Source organism: Culicoides brevitarsis, chromosome 1, assembly GCF_036172545.1.
Source record: "Culicoides brevitarsis isolate CSIRO-B50_1 chromosome 1, AGI_CSIRO_Cbre_v1, whole genome shotgun sequence".
Classification (NCBI taxonomy): domain Eukaryota; kingdom Metazoa; phylum Arthropoda; class Insecta; order Diptera; family Ceratopogonidae; genus Culicoides; species Culicoides brevitarsis.
Genome location: NC_087085.1, coordinates 35,078,013 through 35,101,257, shown reverse-complemented (window position 1 = coordinate 35,101,257; position 23,245 = coordinate 35,078,013). Strand labels below are relative to the sequence as shown.

The 23,245-nt window shown below is 30.9% G+C and overlaps 6 protein-coding genes across 7 annotated transcripts; 3 read left to right on the top strand and 3 right to left on the bottom strand.

The window, feature by feature from the left end:
- Positions 1-10: 10 nt before the first annotated feature.
- Positions 11-1,868, bottom strand: LOC134827626 (peroxiredoxin-5, mitochondrial). Its single transcript, XM_063840361.1, has 3 exons — positions 1,654-1,868; positions 689-823; positions 11-634 (listed from the first exon to the last, which is right to left on the bottom strand). Exons 1-3 carry the CDS (start codon positions 1,750-1,752, stop codon positions 311-313), a joined length of 558 nt encoding a protein of 185 aa, XP_063696431.1. The 5' UTR covers positions 1,753-1,868; the 3' UTR covers positions 11-310.
- Positions 1,869-3,451: 1,583 nt separating this feature from the next.
- LOC134833396 (85/88 kDa calcium-independent phospholipase A2-like) lies at positions 3,452-7,597 on the top strand. The gene is made up of 4 exons (XM_063847708.1): positions 3,452-3,728; positions 3,825-4,029; positions 4,129-4,519; positions 5,351-7,597. Exons 1-4 carry the CDS (start codon positions 3,689-3,691, stop codon positions 7,484-7,486), a joined length of 2,772 nt encoding a protein of 923 aa, XP_063703778.1. The 5' UTR covers positions 3,452-3,688; the 3' UTR covers positions 7,487-7,597.
- Positions 7,598-8,484: 887 nt separating this feature from the next.
- Positions 8,485-9,208, top strand: LOC134830266 (nuclear cap-binding protein subunit 2). Its single transcript, XM_063843690.1, has 2 exons — positions 8,485-8,627; positions 8,694-9,208. Exons 1-2 carry the CDS (start codon positions 8,577-8,579, stop codon positions 9,114-9,116), a joined length of 474 nt encoding a protein of 157 aa, XP_063699760.1. The 5' UTR covers positions 8,485-8,576; the 3' UTR covers positions 9,117-9,208.
- LOC134830256 (coiled-coil domain-containing protein 134-like) lies at positions 9,143-10,210 on the bottom strand. The gene is made up of 3 exons (XM_063843679.1): positions 9,956-10,210; positions 9,777-9,898; positions 9,143-9,721 (listed from the first exon to the last, which is right to left on the bottom strand). The coding sequence occupies exons 1-3, from the start codon at positions 10,062-10,064 to the stop codon at positions 9,278-9,280; spliced, it is 675 nt and encodes a 224-aa protein (XP_063699749.1). The 5' UTR covers positions 10,065-10,210; the 3' UTR covers positions 9,143-9,277.
- A 5,765-nt stretch (positions 10,211-15,975) lies between these two features.
- LOC134833179 (uncharacterized) lies at positions 15,976-18,274 on the bottom strand. 2 transcript variants are annotated; one of them, XM_063847426.1, is made up of 4 exons: positions 17,829-18,274; positions 17,018-17,086; positions 16,635-16,952; positions 15,976-16,317 (listed from the first exon to the last, which is right to left on the bottom strand). In XM_063847426.1, exons 2-4 carry the CDS (start codon positions 17,061-17,063, stop codon positions 16,142-16,144), a joined length of 540 nt encoding a protein of 179 aa, XP_063703496.1. In that variant the 5' UTR covers positions 17,064-17,086; positions 17,829-18,274; the 3' UTR covers positions 15,976-16,141. The 2 variants fall into 2 exon arrangements, with proteins under 2 accessions (XP_063703496.1, XP_063703488.1); XM_063847418.1 differs by having other exon boundaries at positions 15,979-16,317; positions 17,018-17,143; positions 17,829-18,273.
- Positions 18,051-23,234, top strand: LOC134837731 (meckelin). The gene is made up of 7 exons (XM_063853117.1): positions 18,051-18,072; positions 18,119-18,756; positions 20,137-21,048; positions 21,109-21,243; positions 22,021-22,758; positions 22,814-23,065; positions 23,128-23,234. Exons 1-7 carry the CDS (start codon positions 18,051-18,053, stop codon positions 23,206-23,208), a joined length of 2,778 nt encoding a protein of 925 aa, XP_063709187.1. The 3' UTR covers positions 23,209-23,234.
- Positions 23,235-23,245: the final 11 nt, after the last annotated feature.

Genomic DNA, 23,245 nt, shown 5'->3' with positions numbered 1-23,245 from the left:
AAATGCTTCGTGGTGAATGACTTTTTTTATTGTTACTCTTTCATTTTCTTAACAAATAAATTTTTCAAGCAATATTTTTTTGAAAAATGTGGGAAAAAATTCGAGAAACGCGAAAAAGGCAAGTTGTATTGCATTTGGGGGAATGTCTATAAGGAACATTTTTGCATTTTTTTTTTTGGAAGAATTTTGACATTTAATTGCGATTCTTATTAAAAAATAGTTCGTGAGTGAGTGATATTTCAATTTTTTTAGAATATTAGGTGACTATTTTCATCTAAATTGACTTTTTCTGCGACTTTTCGCATTCACCTTAGACCTTAACGCGGTCCGCCAATGAGCAACTGAGGCCTGTGCCATCGGGTTCGACATTCAACGATGTCACGGTACCATTATCGATGACCATGGAGTAGCGTTTGGAGCGAACACCTCCCAATGGGGGCAAATCAACCGTCAAATCGACCGTTTTTGTGAATGTGGCATTCGGATCGGCAAGCATACGAACTTTTCCGGCAGTATTATGAGCTTTTCCCCATGCCGACATGACGAAAGGATCGTTGACGGAAACGCAAACGATTTCAGCGACACCAGCATTCTTCAATTCGTCAGCTTTTTCGACGTAGCCGGGTAAATGGGTCTAAAAAATTAAATTTTTAATATTTTTTTGATGAATTTCATTGAAAAATCTTACCTTTGAGCATCCAGGAGTGAAAGCTCCGGGCACGGCAAACAAAATAACCTTCTTATTGGCACACAAATCAGCTAAATTGACTTTATTTGCGGGAGAGTCCTCGAAAAGATCGATTGAGGGAACCTTATCTCCTTCCTGCCAATCGATAAAAATCAATCATTAGACATAAGAGCAAGTCATGGCACTTATCACATAACAATGACTCGTGTAACTCGCATCGACACAATGATGAAAATTGTTTTGCCATTAAAAGTGAGAGGAAAATGGAAAAACGAAGAGAAGAGATGGAAAATAATAGCTAGAGGCCGATTAAATATTAATGTTCACCTGTTATGTTCGCTCTTATGCATGAGCTACTTGGCACAAGTGCTTAACATTTATGTCGGTAAAAACGTATAAAAATTACGTGTAAATCGAGTCCTTGTGGGATTTGCATACATCAGCAAAATAAAAATAAAAACAGGAAAGTCGAAAAAAAAAATAATGGGAGCACTTTACAAAATTAGGCTTTTTTTGGTTAACAAAGTTTGCCAATTTACGACAAAATTATAATAAAATTAAGAAAAATTACATGAGAACATGACGTTGCGAGGATAAAATTGTGTTCCCGTCATGCATTTGACTATTAAATAATTCAAAAATATTGATTTGGTGTAAAGTGCAACAAAATATTCTAATGAAAAACCTTGAAAAGTTACCAAGAGAAACAAAAACTAATCAAAAGTTAATAAATTTTTTCTATTTGTGAAAAAAATAAATTAAAAACTAAACCGCAAGAAGAGAGAAACGAACTAATTAAAATTTTTAATTAATTTCTCTGGACTACATTTTGCGTTATTTGCATTTATTTACTTCGTTTCCGACACAAGTTCACGGTCGTCATAGCGAGACACACAAAAAATTATATAATTTCGGTGATAAGTTCACAACTCGAAAAATTTTACAAAATCTAGCGAAATTCTCACCTTGATCAAGACCATTTTGCTGGTTGAAAATGTCCGTAAAGTGCTGCGAATTAATGTGGTTTTGTTGAAAACTCTTGCGAGACTGGCAACTGGATACATTTGAAGTTAAATAAAAACAAAAAAAAGTTGCTGCGACTTTGCGAGTTAATGATAACAACGTACTGTACTGAAGACACCGGATTGTGAAAATTGTCAAAAATTGTTGGCGCACAGGCGTATTTTGGTTTAAAAGGAGATTTTTGTAAAAATCGGAAAAAGTAGTTTTTGGAAATAATGAATGGTAAGTAGATGGAAAAATATTTTTTTAAAGATTAAATGATGTTGAGGAGTTAACGGACAGACAGGTTGATCGATAATTCTGTTCTAATTAGAAGAATGCATTTAGCCCATTGCGCAATTCGAGTTTTCGATTTTCTTGCGAATTTCTAATGGAAAAGTTGCTCCTTTGTGGATTTTTTTTGTCTGTCCGCCCAAGTGATTTTTGTTTTTAGATTTTCATTTAAATTTTTTGGGAGTTAGGCCGCTCCAAATTTTTTTCTATGTTTTTGTTCCCTGCCCCATTTCAAAAGCCGAAAATCCAAAATAATAAAAAAGTTAAAAATTTCATCAAAATTGACCATTTTTTGGTCTTTTTCTACATTTTTTCAAGAATCTTTCAAAATTTTTTTAAATATTTTCGATTTTCAAGAATTTTTGTATTGAAAAACGAAATTTAACATGAATTTTCTTCTCTTAAAATATTTTCGAAAAAATTTTTTTTCAAAATTTTTTGACAGTTATTTTCATGAATTTTTTTTTGTCTGAATTTTTTACTTGAAATATTTTGAGATCAATTTTAAATTATTAAATCTAAATGTAAATACCTAAAAAATATAACTAAAATACAATTATTAATGATCAAAAATTGTTAAAATTTTGTCATTTTGTTAGTTAATTTTGAGACATTTTCTTAACAAAGTTTTTTTTAGAAAGACTTAAAAGTTTTTTCGACCTTGAAAGTTGACTCCTTCAGGGGTTTATTTAATCTCTTTTGAAGGGACAAAACTTAAAAAAATATTTTAAAGAGAAGGTGTTAAAATTTTTAATCTGCGGATAACTAATAGTTAAATTGATCTCTAAAAGAGTTAATCTGACCCGCTTTTTGTCCATAGGGCGTCTTATCTGACGTAATTGATAATTGGCGCCTTATTTTAGCTTTCCAGCTATTAGAGGAATTGTAATTGAATTGGCAAATTTTTTTTATTATGTCAACAAGTCAGTATCAAATTATTTGTCAAACATGGAAGAGTCAATGAAAGAGTTATCCGATAAACTTAAAATAAATTTGTCTGCTGCTGCTGAATTTTTCGAGTGGGGAGACATAAAAAATCAAAAAATGGATAATTAAAATGTTCATCATGTCACTTTCAAACACAGAAATATTAAAAATTTTTCCGGGAAGTACTGTTGAGATGATAAGAGAGGCAAGAATTGATGCTCTAAATAGAGCGAGAGCCAATCAACAAAAAAAAAACAAAACCTGAATCAAATTAAATAATTAAAAATGTAAAAAAAAAATAATATTTACCTAATTTAAAAAAAAAATGGACAATAACAAAATGTGCTAAAAATGAAAAAAATTATTGCTTCTTAAATTTCTGAAAATATCTCGAATAAATTATTTAATAAGCAGGAAATCCAAAAAATTACTATTATACTGCTTTCAACTTTTTTTTTCATTTTTTTGGATTTTTTTTTAAATAAATATAAAATGCGCTCACGTCATTTCCATCCATTTATCGTCAAGGCTTTAACTTTTTTTCGTTCTTTGTCACTATGTAATCTCGTAAATACAAAACTACAATGAAAAAATCGCGAATCGTTTGAATCATCCCCACTGACGAGTCATTTCCCATCTAATCAGAGTGATTTTTGTACTGTACATCACGAAATCTCCCACTGAAGTCTCAAATGGGCTCCTTGTAGAAACAAATCAATTTTTCTACAGTCTCATATCATCTTTTTGGAACAAGTTTTCGATATAAGAATTTTTTAAATGGCTTGGCTGGGATTTGGTGCACTCGCAACTGGAGCAGGTATTTCATCATCATCGTCATCGCTAAATTTTGCTTCATGCGTCATCAATTATTATTATTATTAATAAATTACGAATAATTTATTGTGTTTTTCAGTGCTGCATCGCATTTTAGGAGGCGAAACACCTCCGAACAAAGTTCAGGAAATCAAAACGGATGGACATGGATCGCTAACGGTGCTTCTTCGTGACGATAATTTGATTTTGTATGGACCGTCGGCAGGTCAGGGCGACCGAAGAGCTGTCTACGAAATTATTTTGCATCGCCCGTACTCGGAACAAGCCAACGTCTATGGATACAGGTGATTAGATTATTTGCTCACTTGGTTTATTTAACGACGTTCGAGTTGCTTGAGCGTGAAATCGACGATGTTTACTCAATTAATTGCTTTTCTTTGCAGCTTGTATCGTGCGCAAACATTGGAAGATGCCGAGGAAAAATTTAATTTGCTGTTTCAAAGGCTTCCCGCTTTCGTGGCTATCGTTAAGGATATGTACAACGTAAATGGCTTGCAAAAAATCTGTGACGCTTTGATTGAGAACCAATCGTGGTCTCTTACGCACTTGGTTGCCTACTTTAATCTCACACAATACCTCATGCATCCAACAATTCTCGAGAATGTTGATTTGCCCGATCATGTCAGTTACATGACGCCGCTGCAACTCGCAATTAAATCCAACAACATTGAAATGGTCAAGGTTTTGCTTCCGCTGGTCAAGTTGGAGCATCTGGACATTAACAGCAACTCCATTTATCATTTCGCCGCAGAAACGACCAAAGAACTGATAAACGTAAGAATTTAAATGAGGCTTTTTTAATATTTTTTTTTCAAATTTTTTGTCCCTTTTAAAAATCAGATACTCAAAAATTTATAAAAATTTTTTTACAATTTTTTTTAATTTTTTTTTTATTTTATTTTTTTTTTTTTAAAATACAAAAATTAACTTTTTAAGATTTTTTTTTTACAGTTTGAAATTTTTTTACAAAATTTCTTTTCTTAAAATATTTAAAAAATTTTTTGACAAATTTTCAAAAATTAAAATAGATTTTTTAAGATTTTTGGTCTTAAATTTGAAATTTTTTTGTACCAAAATTAGTATTTTTTCCTGAAAATATTTTTAAAAAAATAAATGTCGAGGAATTTTTTAAAATCATGAGCCAAAATATTATTTTTTATGAAAAATATTTGAGCAATTCTTAAATTTTTTTTGAAAAAAAAATTTTTAAAAATTTATCAAAAATTTTTTATTTTAAATTTAAATTTAAAAATTTTCGCCAAAAAAATTTTTTTATTTTAAAAGTTTGTTTGATCTTTTGATCATTTTAGGAAAATTAAAATTTCCTCATATTTTTGAACTGAAAATATTTTTCAAGAAATTTTTAAATTATTTTTTTATTAATTTTTTGAAAGCAATTTTAAATTAGAAAATTTCAATATAGAAAATCAAAAATATTCCTTTAAAAATGTAAAAATTAACTCATTTTATAAAAAAAATATATTTCAGAAATTAAAAAAAAAATTTTTTTGTGGAAATAAAATTTTTGGGACAAAAAGTTTGATTAAAATTAATGATTTAAATTAATTTTTCAACATTTTAAAATAAATTCACCTTTAATTTCAGCTCCTCGCTGCAAAAAGTACTGAAAACTTGAATCATCTCAACTCAGATGGGTACACTCCGCTTCATCTTGCATGCATCAAAGACAAGCCCGAGTGTGTTAAAGCTCTCTTACTTGCGGGAGCTGATGTCAACATCACCGCAAAACACAATAACGTGACCAACAAGACACAAAGCAGTGCAAATCGCAGTCCTCCAATGGTTGCAAATGGCACTGTCATGACCGAACGAGGTCCTCAGGTGAACCGAACGAATCCCGGATCTGTCGCGGATTTCCTGCAAAACAATCAGAACAAACTCTTTACGAGCGACATGAAATACGGCGGCACTCCCTTACACTGGAGCTCATCTCGCGAAGTCTTGAGTGCTCTCATTAATCGAAATTGCGACGTAAACGCTTTGAATTTCAACCAACAAACCGCTTTGCATGTCATGGTTTCACGCGAACGTCTGGATTGCGTCGTGTGTTTGTTGTCGCACGAAGCGGAGATTAATTTAAAAGACAAAGACGGAAATACCGCACTTCACATTGCCGTCGAGAAAAAGAACATTCCCATTGTCCAGGCACTCGTTGTCTTTGGATGTGATATCGATATGCCGAATCACGAAGGCAAAACGCCGCGACACATGGTTGGCAAAGACGCCAATGGCACGAATGACGACATGATTTTGTACATTTTGCATTCAGTTGGCGCGAAACGTTGCAGTGATGCGAAAAAAGATTGCCCGCCGGGATGCAATGCGACTGGGACGTACAACGGAATTCCGCCAGCGCAACCCGAAACGATGGATACGCGAGATCACATTCAAACTGTGTTGCAAAGTACGAGCAAGAATCGCAAGGAAAGTGTCATGAACGCTCTAAATTCGCTGAAACCCAAGGAAGATGTGAGTTTTGTTGATATAACGCCCGAGCAAAAGGGCGCCAGTGTCATGGATGCGCTTCTTTCGATGTTCACGGGCAAAGTCGCTGTTGCGAAATGTGATGCTGCCACATCTAGCAGTCGAAAAAGTACTCCAACGACCCCATCTCCAAGCACTTCGAAGGTTGCCAGTACCGAAGAGGAGCCTGTAGTTGTTGTCAGTGACGATAGTGACGTCGAGATGATCGGAGCACCCGAAAAAATGGAAGAAGAAAAACCTTTTTACGGCAAAGGACGACTTTTGTGTTTAGATGGCGGCGGAATTCGAGGTTTAATTCTCGTACAACTGCTCTTGGAGATCGAACGATTGTCTCAAACGCCGATAAATCACATGTTTGACTGGATTGCGGGCACTTCAACAGGCGGTATTCTCGCTCTGGGTCTCGGATGCGGTAAAACGATGATGCAATGCATGTGTTTGTATCTTCGTATGAAAGAAATTGCGTTTGTTGGTTCGCGCCCTTATCCCTCAGACCCGTTGGAACAAGTTTTAAAAGATAATTTGGGCGAATTCACGGTCATGAGTGACATTAAGCATCCCAAATTGATGGTAACTGGCGTCATGGCGGACCGCAAACCCGTCGATTTGCATTTATTCCGCAACTACAAGTGCGCCAGCGAGATTTTAGGCATCGTTACGGCAACGAGTAATCGTCGTGTGCCTCCGCCGCCGCCCGATAAGCAACTTTTGTGGAGAGCGGCACGTGCAACGGGCGCTGCTCCAAGTTATTTCCGTGCTTTCGGGCGTTTTCTCGATGGCGGCTTGATCGCTAACAATCCAACGCTCGACGCGATGACCGAAATTCACGAATACAACATGGCACTGCAATCCGTGGGACGCGAAAAAGAAGTTGTTCCGTTATCTGTCGTTGTTTCTCTGGGCACAGGACTTATTCCGGTAACAGAACTCAAGGAAATTGACGTTTTTCGACCAGATAGCATTTGGGATACGGCGAAACTGGCTTACGGTATCTCAGCGCTTGGAAATTTGTTGGTTGATCAGGCAACAGCTTCGGATGGGAGAGTTGTAGATCGTGCTCGGGCATGGTGTTCGATGATTGGCGTGCCGTATTTCAGATTTAATCCGCAAATGTCAGTTGATGTAGTTATGGATGAGAAAAGCGATGCCGTGTTGATGAATATGTTGTGGGAGGCAAAGGCCTATATGCACGCGAATCGCAATAAAATTATGGAAATGATTAATTTATTGAAATAATTTATTGATATTATATTGACGTTATTAATGTTAAAAATTTGTAAAACTTTATATGAATGTACTTTCTCATGTTGTACTACCAAGAAAATAAATAAATAAATACAAATTAGACCAAAAATCGAGTTTTTTTATGCTCGGAAATTTTTAAGTCATTTTAACTTAAGCTTAAGTTAAAAGTACAAATTTTTAAGTTTTTATTTGTTTGTCTTATTTTTTTCTTTTTTTAATCGAAATTTTAAAATTAATTCAATTTTCTCTATTTTTTATTTATAACTAATATTTACTTAAGTTTGCTTAAGTCAAAAAAATTTACATTTTTTACTCAATTTTTTAAAAATTTTTTTCACAAATTTTTCTTAAGTCATACTTAATTATTTTAAATTTAAATTTTTCTTAAATAATTTTTTTTTTAATTTTTACTGAAGTTAAATTTTCAATTTTTTTACAATATTTTGATTTTGTTTAATATTCATGAAGCAAGAATAATTTTTCTTAAAATAAATTCGAAATTTTATTAAAATTTTTTTAATTTTTAAATTATGTTTTTGTCCCCTGCCCCATTTTAAAAGCCGAAAATCCAATATTTCAAAATTGACAATTTTTCTTATTTTTCTTATAAGGAATTTTCAAAAATTTTTTAAAATATTTTAAATTTTTTTTTAGAAACAAAAGATTTTTGGAAAATATAAATTTTTTAAAATTATTTAACTTTTGAAATAAATTTCAAAAATTTTTATTTACGTTGATTAAAAAAACTTAAGCAAAAAAATTTTTTTTTTACTCAATAATTTGACTAATAAAAAACATCTAAAACTTAAGCTTAAGTCAATTTTTGAATAACTTAAATGACTTAATGATTTTACTTGAACTTAAGTCATTTTAAATGCTTAAGTTAAGCTTAAGTTGCTTAAGTTAATCAAATTTTGAAAGTTTAATTTTGCCACATTGTTAATTCAATTAAAATTTTATCCCTGTTCACAATTTGAAAACGACTGCCATTCATGAAATCGTAAACAAAAACGCCGAAATCACACAAAGACCATAAATTTATCGAATTTCCCGATAAATCGCGCTCAAAACAGACCAAAACATGTCGAACGATTCAGTTGAATTAAGTTCCTATCGCGATCAACACTTCAAAGTGAGTATTTTTCTCATGAAATCCCCAAAATCTCTTAAAACTAAAGTCATTTCTCGCAACTTCTAGGGTTCTCGCAGCGAACAGGATCGTTTGCTGCACCAATCGAGCACCTTGTATGTCGGAAACTTGGCTTTTTACACGACGGAAGAACAAATTCACGAGTTATTCTCGCGTTGCGGCGATGTGCGACGTATCGTGATGGGTCTCGACAAATTCCGGAAGACCCCGTGTGGCTTTTGCTTCGTCGAATATTACGTGCGCGAAGATGCAGAAGCAGCGATGCGTTATATCAACGGAACTCGCCTGGATGATCGCATCGTGAGAGTCGATTGGGATGCCGGCTTCGTGGAGGGACGACAATATGGCAGAGGAAAGTCGGGCGGGCAAGTGCGTGACGAGTATCGAACAGATTACGATGGAGGACGCGGCGGATACGGCAAAATTGTACAAATGAAAATCGCACCAAACACGAACGACAGTCGGGGATGAAAAGAAATCACATTTTTTTTTCTTGTATTTAATAAGTAATTACGACAAATATTGCTGATAAACTACCTAATATAATATTTTATGACAACGTAGGATGCTTTTTTTCTCTTATCAGGACGGATCACAGATGAAAATTTAAATTTCTAAAAAACTTTTTTCTTCTAAAGTTCCGTTCTGCCTGCCAATTGTGGACCTCTTTTGATTTTTTTCTTCGTTTTTGTCGGTTTCACTTTGTCCTTTTGCCCGTTTTCAGCTTTTGCATGCTTTTTCTGGTTCGCTTCGAGATACGGATTGAAATATTCCGGCGTTCTTTCGTCCTCGTTGATCTCCTGATAGAACAAATCGAGCATCCGAACTGAAAGCTCATCCACGATTTGATCAACTTTCTTTGCGAAATTGATGCACCAGTTAAAAAGGGGCTTCCAATCACGAACTCCTTTCAAAATTCGATACGAAATGTCAGGAAAATGTAAAACCAGGTCGCCAATAAGACAAGTATTCTCTAAAACAAAAGCTAAAGCATCCGCGATGCCCTGATCTTCGGGAAATTCCAACTGTGGGCGATAATTGGCGTCTTCCAGCGTGGCTTTGCTCTCACGGAGACCCTAAAAAGGCAGGAAATTGAAGAATTTTATTAGGAAAAACCATATTAGAGCTTACATTAATGATTTTCTGAAATGCCAATTCTATTAATTTGTATCGTTTTTCATATTTTTCAGTCGTCGTCAAGTGCTGCAGTAAGTTTTTGTGCTCCTCTCGTCGTCGCAAAAATAAATTGGAATCTAAAATGGAACAAATTATTACATAAAATCATTTTTAACGAAAATTTTAATGCTCACATATTTTGTTGGTAACTTTGAACGATTGTTTGGCCCCGTTTCCATACGAAAAATCGATAGAATTTGCCAGTGTAATTATTGATATGAGCAAAATTTTAAATGAAAGCATCTTCTTATCTCGTTCTTTTGTGATGTTTTTAAAATTTCATACTTTTATGAAGGTAATTCAGTGAATTTTTGGTAAAAATTAATTATTTTCTTTAAAATTTTTTAAATAATTTTAAATTTTTTTAGGATATTCGTCGAATTCGTGATAAGAATGATGTGGATTTTGACACCGGCTGATACCGTAAAATTTATGAATTGAAAATATCGAGAAGGGAATGTTCATAGAAGATGCGCAGACGTACCTTTGGTAAGTAGAAAAGACGAACGCGTGGTTGAAAGACCGTTAATGTACTTTTTAAGTAAAAAATTGGAAGAAAAAAATAATATTTTTATTAAAAAACTGTTAAAAAATTATCAGAAAATGCTAAAATATTTTATTTTGGTCAGAAAATGTAAGAAAAATATTTTTTTTCTCAAAAAATTGAAAAAATATTTTATTTAAATCGTGAGAAAGTTAAACTTTATTAAATTGCAAAAATTTAATTATTTTTTTTTATCAGAAAATATAAAAAAATATTTTTTCAGTTAAATAATTTGAACAATTATTTTTGTTTTTAAGAAAAAATGTAAAAAAAATTTTTTTTGTCGAAAAATATTAAAAAAAAATTTTTTTTAAGTTTTATTTAAAAAAAGTTTTTTTTTTTATCAGAAAACTGCAAAAATAATTTTTTTCGCCAGAAAAGTACAAAAAAAAACTTTCTTCAGAAAATTTAGAAAAAATTATAATTTCTTGTTAGAAAAAATTTAAAAAATTAAATATTTTGCCAAAAAAAAAATAAAAAATTACAAAAATGCGAAATTTATATTCCATGGCATTCGATAGACCAGCATAACATGACATAATATTGCGATTTAAACCCCATATCTTTTCACTTTCATTAAAAAGCATCAAAATAGTAGTTTTCACACTCATAAAAACTCAACAAACCTTTTTTTGCCTTTATTTACTCATGTTAAATGGTAAATTAATTTGTTCCAACGAGTAATCACTGTCATTAAACCCTTTTTTTTAGTTCTCGACATCATTTAGAATTAGAAATTTTCATTTATCTCGTGAATTTCGTTCAATTCGGTTCATCATGAGCATTTTCGCGTGGATATTTTTATTTTTTCTGACTGTCGTTGTCGCGCAATTTGACGTCGTTGTTAAAAATCCAACTCATATTCTTGATAATTCTTATTGCAGATCACATTCGAACGTATTGCGAATAAAAGCGGAGAAAAAAGGCATCAAAGAAATTCATTCGGATGCTTTTAGTCAATGTTCGGCGGTGACGGCGATTCAATTGAACAACAATCATCTCACAAAATTAGCGAAAAATACGTTTTGGAACAATACGAGGCTGGAAATTTTGCAGCTAAATGAGAATTCTTTGGATAGCATTGACGAGCAATTGTTCAGTAGCTTGAAAAATTTGAGGATTTTGAATTTGGCGTCGAACCGTTTGAGGAATTTGCCTGTTGAAGTCTTTAAAAATTGCTCAAATTTGCATTCTTTGTACTTGCAAAGCAATGAATTGCTGGATATTGATGACAAATCGCTCTTTGGTTACTTGCAAAATTTAAAAATCTTCGGATTTAACAACAATGACATCCCGTGCAAGCGAATCGAGCATATTTTGGCATCAACTAAACTTCGTGGCATCTCGAAAGAGTCCGCGAACGGAAGTAAACGCAATAAAAATTATCCCGTGAAGAAAGTTGAAGGCATTGACTGCATCGACGGCTTAAACGGCAGAATAATTGAAGCAGTTTCCGCGGTAAAAAATCAACGAAACGAAATTTTAATCACAAAATTTACCGAATTCGGGAGTCAATTTCAAAATTTACGACGCGAAATGATCAATATTACACAAAATGCGAAAAATGAAGCACGACAAGTCGTCACGGAATTAACTAAAAACACAAAACAAGAAATAAAATCGATGGAAAATCAAGTCAGATCAATCATCAACGATTTAACAAAAAGCTCAAAGCAGGCAATTCAAAAGATGGAAAACGATATTCAAGCAAAATTTACAAAAGCATGGCAAGATTTGAGCGGCGTTGTGACGGAATTTCGCACGGATTTGCAAGCGATGAAGCTGATCGTCACGGAATTCAAAACTGACTTGGAAAAATTGAAGGAAATACAAAAAGTTTCGCAGTTGGAGCTTGAAGACTTGAAATTGGTGACAAAAAGAAGAGTTTTGGCGATGAATAATTTTTGCAGTTCAATCTCGTAGTTGTGAATGAACCTTCAACTTGACACAATTGGTGAACTTTTGAAATTGATTTTTTGTTGAATTTCCTTTAAATCAACTAAAATAACAAAAAAAGGCGACACATCTGTTTGCATGCACCTGAAATTCTAATATTGACCGTATAAACTTAAAAAAACAACAACCCAAAACAATAAAATTATAGTTGTAATGACAACAACGTAATTGTCGTGACGACTGTTGTTTCTTCTGTTTTTTACTGCATTTAAAAAAAAAATTAAAAAAATGTGATATTTTGAAACGTCTTTCGGGTTAAAAATTTTTAAATATTTTTTGAACAACAAATTTAAAAAAAAAATAAAATAAAAATAATTAAAATAAAAAAATAAATAAATAAAAAATTATATAAAAATTTAAAATAAATATTTTTTTTTTCTTTTTAAATATTTTTAGTAAAAATATTAAATTTCCAAATATTTGAGTATTTTGCTTTATTTTTTTATTTTATTATTTTATTTTATTGATTAATTGAATTAATTTTTTGAATTAATTAAATAAATTAAGCAAAATACTCAAATATTCGGAAATTTATATAATTTCTTTCATTTAAAAAAAATATGAAAAAATAAAAATATTGAATTGTTTTAACAATTTTAAAATTAAATACAAAATTTAAGTGAATGTTAAAATTTTGTTCATATAAAAAAGAATTTTTATTTTTATTTTAAAATTTTTATTTTTAATAAATTTTATTAAATTTTTAAATTTTTATTTTATTTTTTTTAAAGTTTTATTATTAAAAATAATTAATTTTTTAATTATTTTTTTAATTTTTTTATTTTATTTTAATAAAAATTTTATTATATTTATCAAATTTATTTTTTTTATTAAAAGTTAATTTTTTTAAATTATATTAATTAATTTTTTTTTTATTTATTCAAATTGCACTTAAGTTATCCTTCTAACAAAACTTTTTTATTTTTTTGCTTATAAATATCAAGTAGACACAAAAAATGTTCATAAGTTATGTCCACTGACAAAATATACCAAAAGCTGTGACGACTTGGAATTTTTTTTGTGTTTATTTATAAACAAAACGAAACATGTCGCTTTACGTTATTGTATGAACTCACGTGACCATTCTATTAATTAACATTTTTTGCGTTGCTGAATTTTTGTTTTTTTTTATCAAAAAAAAAACTAAAAATATCCTGTAAAAATGTCCTTTGAGAAAAATTTTTCCGTAAAAAGAAAAAATTCTTACCTGCTGGAGCCAATAAAACATTTAATAATAGAAAAATTTCCATACCTTTTGCATATTTTTAGTAAAACTATAAAAATTCGCACCCTAATTAGTTCTTTTTTTTGCCTGCCAAGTTAACTTTCATACACGAAAAAGCCACATTTCGTCCTTTTTTCCGTGTCGTCGTCATATGTAGATGAGCGCACTTGTTGTTGTTGTGCATGTCTTGCGGTCTGTGATGTCTTCGGTGTGCGTGCGTGTAAATAGGCAAAAAATATAAAACAACAACAAACAGCTGGTCACTAAGATACCAAAATAAATAAACAAAATTTATGTAAACGCTTTGCACTACTTTCGGCTTACATTTAGTTTTATTCCTTCGACACACGAAAACGGTTGCTCGATTTTTACTGCGGAAAAAAATATTTTTTTTAAGAAAAAGTGAAAATAAAAAAAATTTAATTAAAATAAAATGAATTAAAAAAAAAATAAAAAAAAAATGACAAAAATTTTAAAATTAATTTTACTCGTCTTAACGACGATAATTAAAATTGTCAAATCCGACGACTTTTACACACTGGATCACACTTTTGTCTACCACGACATCAAAGAATGCAAAAATAACGAATATTACGACGTTCATTACTTCGACTGTAAACGCTGTGAATCAGGATATAATTTAGTGCCGTCAAACGATCGTAAGTGAAATTAATTTTTATTGACATTTTTTTCGATGTTTAATCAATATTTAAACGTGAAATGGGTCGTGAACTATTTTTTTTTTTCAAATATTTAGTTTTGCCACTTAACAGCCTTGCACCAATTATATCAATCAAATCGTTTATTAAAAAGCACTTTGATACGAAAAAAACTTCACTTTTATTGTGTGAATGATGGAAACCATAAAAAAGCTATGAAAGTGAAAATTTCTTGTTGTTTATAAACAATCAACTCCAACCCTCTTAAATAGTATTTAATTTGCTTTGATTGACTGGAAAAAGGGTTGATTTCGTAATTTGTGTCGTTTTTTATTGTTTTTATTTTTTTCGTCGTCGGAATTGATCATTCGAACAAATAAAAAAAAAAATGAATGAATTTTTTTTTATTAATGGAGAAATTTTCCAAATATTTTTTTTCGATAATTTTCTTGTTAGTAAAGCGATAAATAAGAACTTTTTTTGAAAAGCTATAAACAAGGAAAATTTTCTTTCATTAATTTGATTTTATGAGCAACATAAATTATATTATATGAGTCGATAAAAAGTTTTTGCGCCTAAATCAAATAAAATAGTGCAGAAAAGTAATAATAATTAGCTCTTGATGAGTGTTTTACATGATGCGACTACAATTTGTGCTATTAGTCAAAATTATGACTTGCGTGTACAATATGAGTAAAGAATAAAAGGTACGAAGACCTAATTGCATATTTTGCGCACATATAAAAGGAAAATTTTCCGCAAAAATATATTTTTATTTGAAAAATGCCTTTTTTTCAATTTGAGGTTCAGAAATTGATTAGAATCATATTGGATGAGAAATTTTAAAAAAGTTAAAAAAAAAATAAAAAAAATTCGCTATATTACGAATTCAAAGATTTAAATAAATGTGAACAGGGTTAGAAACCGAAAATGTGCATTGGGACGAAAGTCTTAAATGTGATTTGGGGTAAAAATATCAAATTTTCATTTGGGATGATAGTTTTAAATGTATTTTGGCTCAAAAAAATGTGCATTGGGTCAAAAGTGTTGAATTTGTATTGGGTCAATTATATTAAAATGTCATCTGGGGCAAAAATTCTGAATGTACGTTGGGTAAAAGTTTTAAAATGTGCATTTGGTCAAAAATTTTAAATGTATATTGGGTTAAAAATCTTGAGTGTGCATTGGGACATATTTTTAAAATATCAACTGGGATAAGTATCGTATGTATGTTACTTTAAAATCTTAAAATATGCATTGGGACAAAAAATCCAGTTGTATAATAAGCTATTTACGTAGTTTTTTTCTGCAAGTTTTACAACTTACTCACTAAATCCAATAAAATAAAAGTTATTTTAATACTTTTCTAACAATAAAACTTTTTTTAGTCGGGTTGTAAAAATGAATTTTACTTTAAAAATAGATTGAAACTTTTTATCAATGTAGACAAGAAGCACGATTTTGATTTGATCGTTTGCCCCAAATTTAACGCCCATTTTAGTAAATTTTGTTATTTTTTTATTTTCAATTTACCAGAAGTCTCCTTTTTTTCGTGAAAAAATTGTCTGTAAAGTTGCTTGACATTCTTCGTTTCTATCCAGACAGTCGCTAAAATAAACAAAAAAAAATCGAAATTTCAAGCACGAGATTCATTTTCATTCAAAATTTATGCTCGTTGCTCGTTCCACGTGTCACTCATCAAAATGTAAATTATCAAGTGCTTTATTGCTGCATTGGTTGTAAATATAAACAACGACATGCTGCTCAATAAAAATAAATGTTACACGAAAGACAAAAGCACCGAGGAGGAATCAAAACATCGATAATTAAGGTGTTGATGGCACAATTTATTGAGCGATGAAGCGTGAAAGGAAGTGGAATGTTCCGCTGTTGTAACACAATTTCGCTAAAAATAGTCCTTCAATGGGAGTCAATGTCAATTTTCAAGGTTATTAATGAGTCGTAAAGCCACATTTCGGAGTTTTTCCTTCGTTTCCTTGATATTCGATGGCGTAAGGACGAACCATTCGTTGGTGAAAAAGATTGGGATCCGCGGTAAATATCGAATGTATAAAATTATTTGCATTTTACAGCGGATTAGTTGGTCATGAGCTAAAAAAAAATTTAAAAAATAAAAAAAAAATAAAAATAGTTAAATTTAATTAAAACTAATATTAAATTTAATTAAAAATTTAAAATAAAATAAAATTAAATTAAAATCAATTAAAAAATTAAAATAAATTAAATTTAAATTAATTATTTTTTTTAATTTTTAATTAAATAATTTAAAATTATTAAATAAATATTTTTTTTTTCTTAAAAATTTTTAATTAAAAAAAAATAAATAAAAAAATAAAATAATTAAAAATTAAATTATATTTAATTTAAAATTTTTAACTTTATTTTTTTTATTAAGAATTAAATCTTACTTCTAAATGTTCCATTCGACACATTCGGCACTTTAAACGACACATTAAACCGATTCAGCCCGTTCGACAACTCAAAGTCCCTGCAAATGAGTTCCTCCATCTCACTTCGTCTCGAACTCGATGCTTGACGCGAGAGTCTAAGTCTTTCGTGAGCTGGAGCATCAAAATTCGCAAGTCTAGATAACTGGAAATACGGCACAGGAATTTTCTCGTAAGGACAAGTGACGTTCACAGAAATTGAATCGAGTTTGAAAATGTTCCACATGCAAGTTGGGATCACGATGATTTCGCAATTTAATTGCTCTCCGGGATGATATTCTAAAAAAAAATTAAAAAATATGAGAATAATATTTTTTTTATGATTTTTTTGAAAATTTTTTTACCTCTTCCAGGTTTATCGAACGATACTTCGGTGACATCAAAGCACATTTTGAATGAAGTTTTGTACGAAACTGAGCAAAAACGGTAATGAAAACGACAAAAAGGAAACGGATGTGATGATTCATTCACTGTTGATTAGAATTTTGTTGATGATTACCGTTTTTTGCATGCAAGGCAAAGGCAATTAGATTTTTTTCACGTTATTTTAGACTCCAAAGTATTTAAAATGAGAAATAATGAACATTTTTGATTAAAATTAAATTAAATTTTAAAAATATCCGTTAAATTTTAAAACAAATTTAAAAATTTTTACAGTTTTCAATTTTATTTTTAATTTTTTCAAAATTATTTAAAAAATTTTTCATCAAAGTTGTCTAAAATTTTTTAAATACTTCAATTAAAAAATTAAATTAAATTTTTTAAAATAAAAATAATATTAAAAACTTGAATTAAAATCCTCTAAAATTTGAAATTAACAAAATTTTTAATTTTTTTTCAATATTTTTAATTTTTTAAATATTCTTTTCTTAACAAATTTTATAAGAAATAGATTAAAAATTACGTATTTTTTAAAAATAATTAATTCAAGAAAACTTGAATTAAAAGTTGAATCAAAAATGAATGAAATTTTATTTTTTTTATTTAAAATTGTCTTGAGAAAAATTTTAAAATAATTTCTACAAAAAATTTAATTATTTTTAAAGCTTGAATTAAAAAAGATTCAAATTCGAAATTAATTTTTTTTATGATACTGAGCAAAAAAAAATCTAAAAATATAAAAATCAATAATTTTGACTGCATTTTTTTTCTTACCTGAATTTTTTGAAAAAATAAAGTTAGGATGAAATGTGAAAAATTTGCGAAATCGCACTTGCTTATTTAATGAAAACACGATACTCCAGTCTGCTTGAATTACGTAATTTTTGATTGTCAGCGCAATAATAACTTTGTTAACCCGTGAGGGGCATCAATTTCATCGATACGAGTAATTACGATTTAATGACTTTTCCACAATTGATCGGAAAATTATCTTTAATGACGCTATATTGTGCATCAAGTGGGTGTCAAAACTAATATTTGTCCAATTTTCTGTCTCTTTTCAGGTCTTTCGTGCATTTGCGACGCCAAATCCGTCACTCAATACACGTTCGACAACATTTTCCAGCGTCCCATCTGCGAGAAGGTTTGCGACAAGACTACCGATTGTCCGAAAAATGACACGGCAATCATTAATAATGCAGCGCGACGAAGAAGCAACAAATCAAAATGCCATTTGAAACAAATGAACTACACAATTTATTCATCGCATCGTATCAATGTTCAAATCTACGAAAGTTCAAACGATGATGGCACTAATGGCGATTGCACATGCAACGTGACGTCACACGCGACGTATCTCAACGAATTTTGTGTCCCGCTGAAATTGTTGTCGGAATATCAGCAATATCAGGGTTTCAAGACGAGTCCGTTGTACAGCCAGATGAAGTTTCTCATGCTCTTTTGTCATTTGGTGAAGAATCAGACGGCATGTCAGCAGTTGGCGAATCTTTGTATCTTGTCGCACTACAGCATGAACCGAAATTCGCCGTGTCATCAGTTTTACATGACACAAACGTCGGAAATTGCTGGGAGTAATTACAACGAACGCATGAGACCGTTCTTGTTTTATCGCAAGGGAAAGTACGTCACTGAGCTGTTCGATAGAGCACTGGACTTTCAGTATAATATGGAGGACGATATGGTAATTTTATTTTTGTTGCATGTGACCTAAATATAGTAATTTATTTTTGATGCATGAAAGCTTTGTTTTGATTTGCTACTGTGATTAAAGAAGTCTAGAAAATGCCGTTATGCGATTTAAATGACCGAAAATGGTTTTATGGACCTTTGATTAGGAGTAATTATTAGAGTAGAATTAATTTAAAAGAGATTTTATTATTATTTAATACAAAATTGAGCCACATTTTATTTAGGAGAGCTTAAAATTAGAAGAATTTCATTTATAAAGCGCCATCTAACGTCAATTTTTAAAAGTTTTTGTTTCAGAATTTTATACTCAGACCTAAGTTTTTATGATTATTCGTCACTTTTTTATCAATTTATAGAGATTCTCTATCAAAAATATTCAAAACTTTTGAGTTTGTAACTTATAAAGCGCCATCTAACGTCAATTTTCAAGTTTTTGTTTCAAAAAGACAATTAAATTTCGTTCTTAAGAGATTTTTAATTTAAAAAGTTCAAGGCCTTCATAGATTTTGAAAAATTTATTTCGTTTAAAAAAAAATAAATTATAAAGCGCCATCTAGCGTCAATTTTTTTTAAATTTTTATTCAGAATTTTATACAAAAACCACAATTGTAAAAAGTTCTGGAAAAACTTTCAGTTTTCATTATTTATGAAAGAATTTTGTTCACAATTTAATCCAAATTTTTATTTTTTTTTATAAAGCGCCATCTAACGTTAAAATACCAATTTTTGTTTAAACTTTTGAGTTTCGATTTTTACAATTTTTTTAATAAAAAAAAATAAATTTTATCTTTCAAACATAATAGATTTTGGAAAAAATTTTTCGTTTGAAAAAAGTAAAATTATAAAGCGCCATCTAACGTCAATTTTTTTTAGAATTTTGTTCAGAATTTCATACAAATAGCACAATTGTAATAAGTTTTGAAAAAACTTTCAGTTTTCATTATTCATGAGAGATTTTCTTCAAAAAATATAAATATTTAAAAATAAAAAATTACTTTTTTTTTTTAAAGCGCCATCTAACGTCAAAATACCAAGTTTTGTTTTAAGAAGACTTTTGAATTTCGAATTTTTAGAAATCAAAAATAAGTAAAAAAAGATAGATTTTTCAAAATTTTGCTCGTTTAAAAAAAATTTTCAAAAGCGCCAAATCTTTACCTCAAAAACCTACTTTATGGTTATTGTATCAACAATTTCATTAATTAACTTGTTGAAAATTGCTGCTCTTATCTTAATTTCTGTTAAAAACGAACAAAAAAGTCTCGTTATTACGCCGTCGTGTAATTATTTTTACTTAATTTTATGACTTTTGTGTGTTTTCCTCTCATTACCATAAATAACTTGATAATTCTTAACATTTTTCTTCTATTTTTAGCCAAATAACACCGTGCAATTCCTAATGGTCAGTTACAACATTCACGGGCAACTCTTGAACATTCGTCCTTTGAGCTTGATGAGTGACTTGAACATGTGCGCTAAATTTTCCGGCGGGACAGCAAATCGCATTCGTTTTGCGCGCAATTGGCAAAGTACATGCAAACTCAATCTCGATAGTTGGATTCGGCATGAAATGCGGCAGGGCATGACTTTCATGAGTTTGTATCTGAGTTATTGGGAAAATAATCATCGGATGGTAAAAACAGTTCCTGTGCTGATTCGCGACATGTTTGGCACCCAAAATGACGAAGAAAATGCCGAAGAATGGATTTTGGTGAAGAGATTTTCCCTGATTGATATTTTGAGTGGCGCGAGTCTTCATTTCAAGCCGGAATTGTATCAGGAACCGAAATTCGAGCAACAATTCAATTACGTTCGTTACGCCAAAAGCATCGAATTGCGGTTCAAAGTGCATGATCACGAGAAAAAACCGAATAGAGTCTCCGTGCCGTTACTGATCGTCGATTATGGAGTCTTGAATCACACAGACGCGAAAGACGTGGAAAATATCGACTTTGAGTTCAAAATTGCGTTCAACAAACACTACAGTTTCGATTATTTGCTGGAAATTTTGCTTCCGATCTTCATATTGCTGGCATTCGTAATGGCAATCTTCCAAACGGTTTGCTACAAAATACGGCAAAACAAGATTTTTTACGACATGGAAATATTTTCCAACTTTTTAATTTTTTTGTGTTCGACGATAGCGAATGCACTGTTTTTGGTAGTGATTATTATTAGCATTTACGTGTTGTGCACCTACAAGTCGCAGAAAAAAGTAAAAATATTGCTTCCGATTGCCGAGCAGGAGGCTTTGGAGGTGTTCGTTTATGCAGCGGTGGCATTTAAGGTAAGAAATTTTGTTATCGCATGACGTGAATCGAAGGTAATGAAGAAGTTTTTCTTGTAGTTTGTGAAGATATTGCGTCATTTTTGGTTGCAAGTGAATGTCGATATATTTTTCATCGATTGGGAGAGACCAAAAGTGTTTGAAAGTACTTCCAGGAATTATTTTGATACGCCATCGATTGCATCGGGAATCACGGTGAGTGTTTGAATTGACTTTTTAATGAAAATTATCAAATTTTTATAAAAAAAATCTCATATTTTAAAATTTTGTGAATGAAAATGAGCAATTAGGCCTTTAAATAATCGTCAAAGGCCTTAAAATTAATTTCTTAGTTTTCGAAATGAACTTTTCAGCTTTTGAAATAAACTTCTCAGCTTTTGAAATTAATTTCTTAGCTTTTGAAAAAAACTTCTCAGCTCTTGAAACAAACTTCTCAGCTTTTGAAATGAACTTCTTAGTTTTTGAAATGAACTTCTCAGCTTTTGAAATGAACTTCTCAGCTTTTGAAATGAATTTCTCAGCTTTTGAAATGAACTTCTCAGCTTTTGAAATAAACTTCTCAGCTTTTGAAATGAACTTCTCAGCTTTTGAAATAAACTTCTCAGCTTTTGAAATGAACTTCTTAGTTTTTGAAATGAACTTCTCAGCTTTTGAAATAAACTTCTCAGTTTTTGAAATTAATTTCTTAGCTCTTAAAATGAACTTCTCAGCTTTTGAAATGAACTTCTCAGCTTTTGAAATAAACTTCTCAGCTTTTGAAATTAATTTCTTAGCTCTTAAAATGAACTTCTCAGCTTTTGAAATAAACTTCTCAGCTCTTGAAATAAAATTCTCAGCTTTTAAAATGAACTTCTTTGCTCTTGAAATGAATTTCTTAGCTCTTAAAATAAACTTTTTGTTAATTTGAATGAAAAATTCTTCAAAATTTTTCAAATTTTCTTAAAATCTAACATTTTTTCTTCTCAATTTCAGACCAAACACACCACAGTCGAAAGTGTCTCGGCATGGCGAATGTATTTCATCGCTAACGAATGGCAAGAATTGATGACTAAACGAAAAATCTCATTTCTCGCACATTTCATCCTTCTTTGTTTCGCCTTTTTCGTCTTTGGATTCCAAAATTGGTCATCAACTGATTTTCTTCTTTCCACGGGCGGAGGTCCTTTTCACGCAGATCATCCAACTCTCAATTCTCACACTTCAACGGACAAAATTCTGAAGCTCGCTGTCGGAATCATCATCTACTCGACCATTTATTTCGCCCAAATCATCTACAATTTCATCTTCCACGAACGTTACATCGACAATCCGATCCAGAATTTCGTCGATGTTTGTTCAATTTCGAATATTTCCGTGCTGATCCTCAGTATGACGTCGTATGGCTTTTATATTCACGGCAGATCGCCGCATGGATTCTCCGATACTGACATGTGCTCGATGATAATGCAGTTTCGGCGCGAAGAGGAGAACATGTGCGGGCATCGCGGATTACTTCCAGGCTCGGAACAACAAACTTACACGATTTTAGCGCCGAGGAACTTGAGATTGATGTACGAAAGGTTGATAAATCAAGCGAAGAAGACGAGCAACATTAGCGCGATCAGTCATGGACCGGATGGATTTTTGAATGGAGCTTTGGAATACACGTCGGATAAGATTTTAGCTTCGTATTTCAACATTAATCGATTTTTTTCGGCATTTATCGATCATGTAAGTCAAAAAAAAATTTTTTTTTCAACAAAAAATTAATTTTTATCCGTTTCAGGCACTAAAAGACCTCGATTATGTCATTCAAGAGAAATCCATTATCGAACAACTGATGGATTGTGAGCTCCAAACGTACATCAACGAGAGCAAAGGCATCTTTTACATCGACAATGGACATTCTTTCGACAAAGTTTTGTTCTACGGGAATGAATTTTTGTTGGCAACTTTTGAATTGATGCTTTTCTGTCTCGTTCTGATCCTCACAGATGACTTTCTCTTCAGCATTTTAATTATTGGAATAACGTTCAAGGTGAGATTTTGATAAAATTTAGTCAAAAATTGATTTTTAATGAAAATTTTTTATCTTTTTAGTTATTCTCAGCCGTTGTAGAGAAATTTTCCAAGACAAATTTGGCGAAAAAGACCCTCATTGATAAACGATTCCTCATATAGTGTTAAAAATTCTCGTAATTTAGCGTTTTTTAAATTA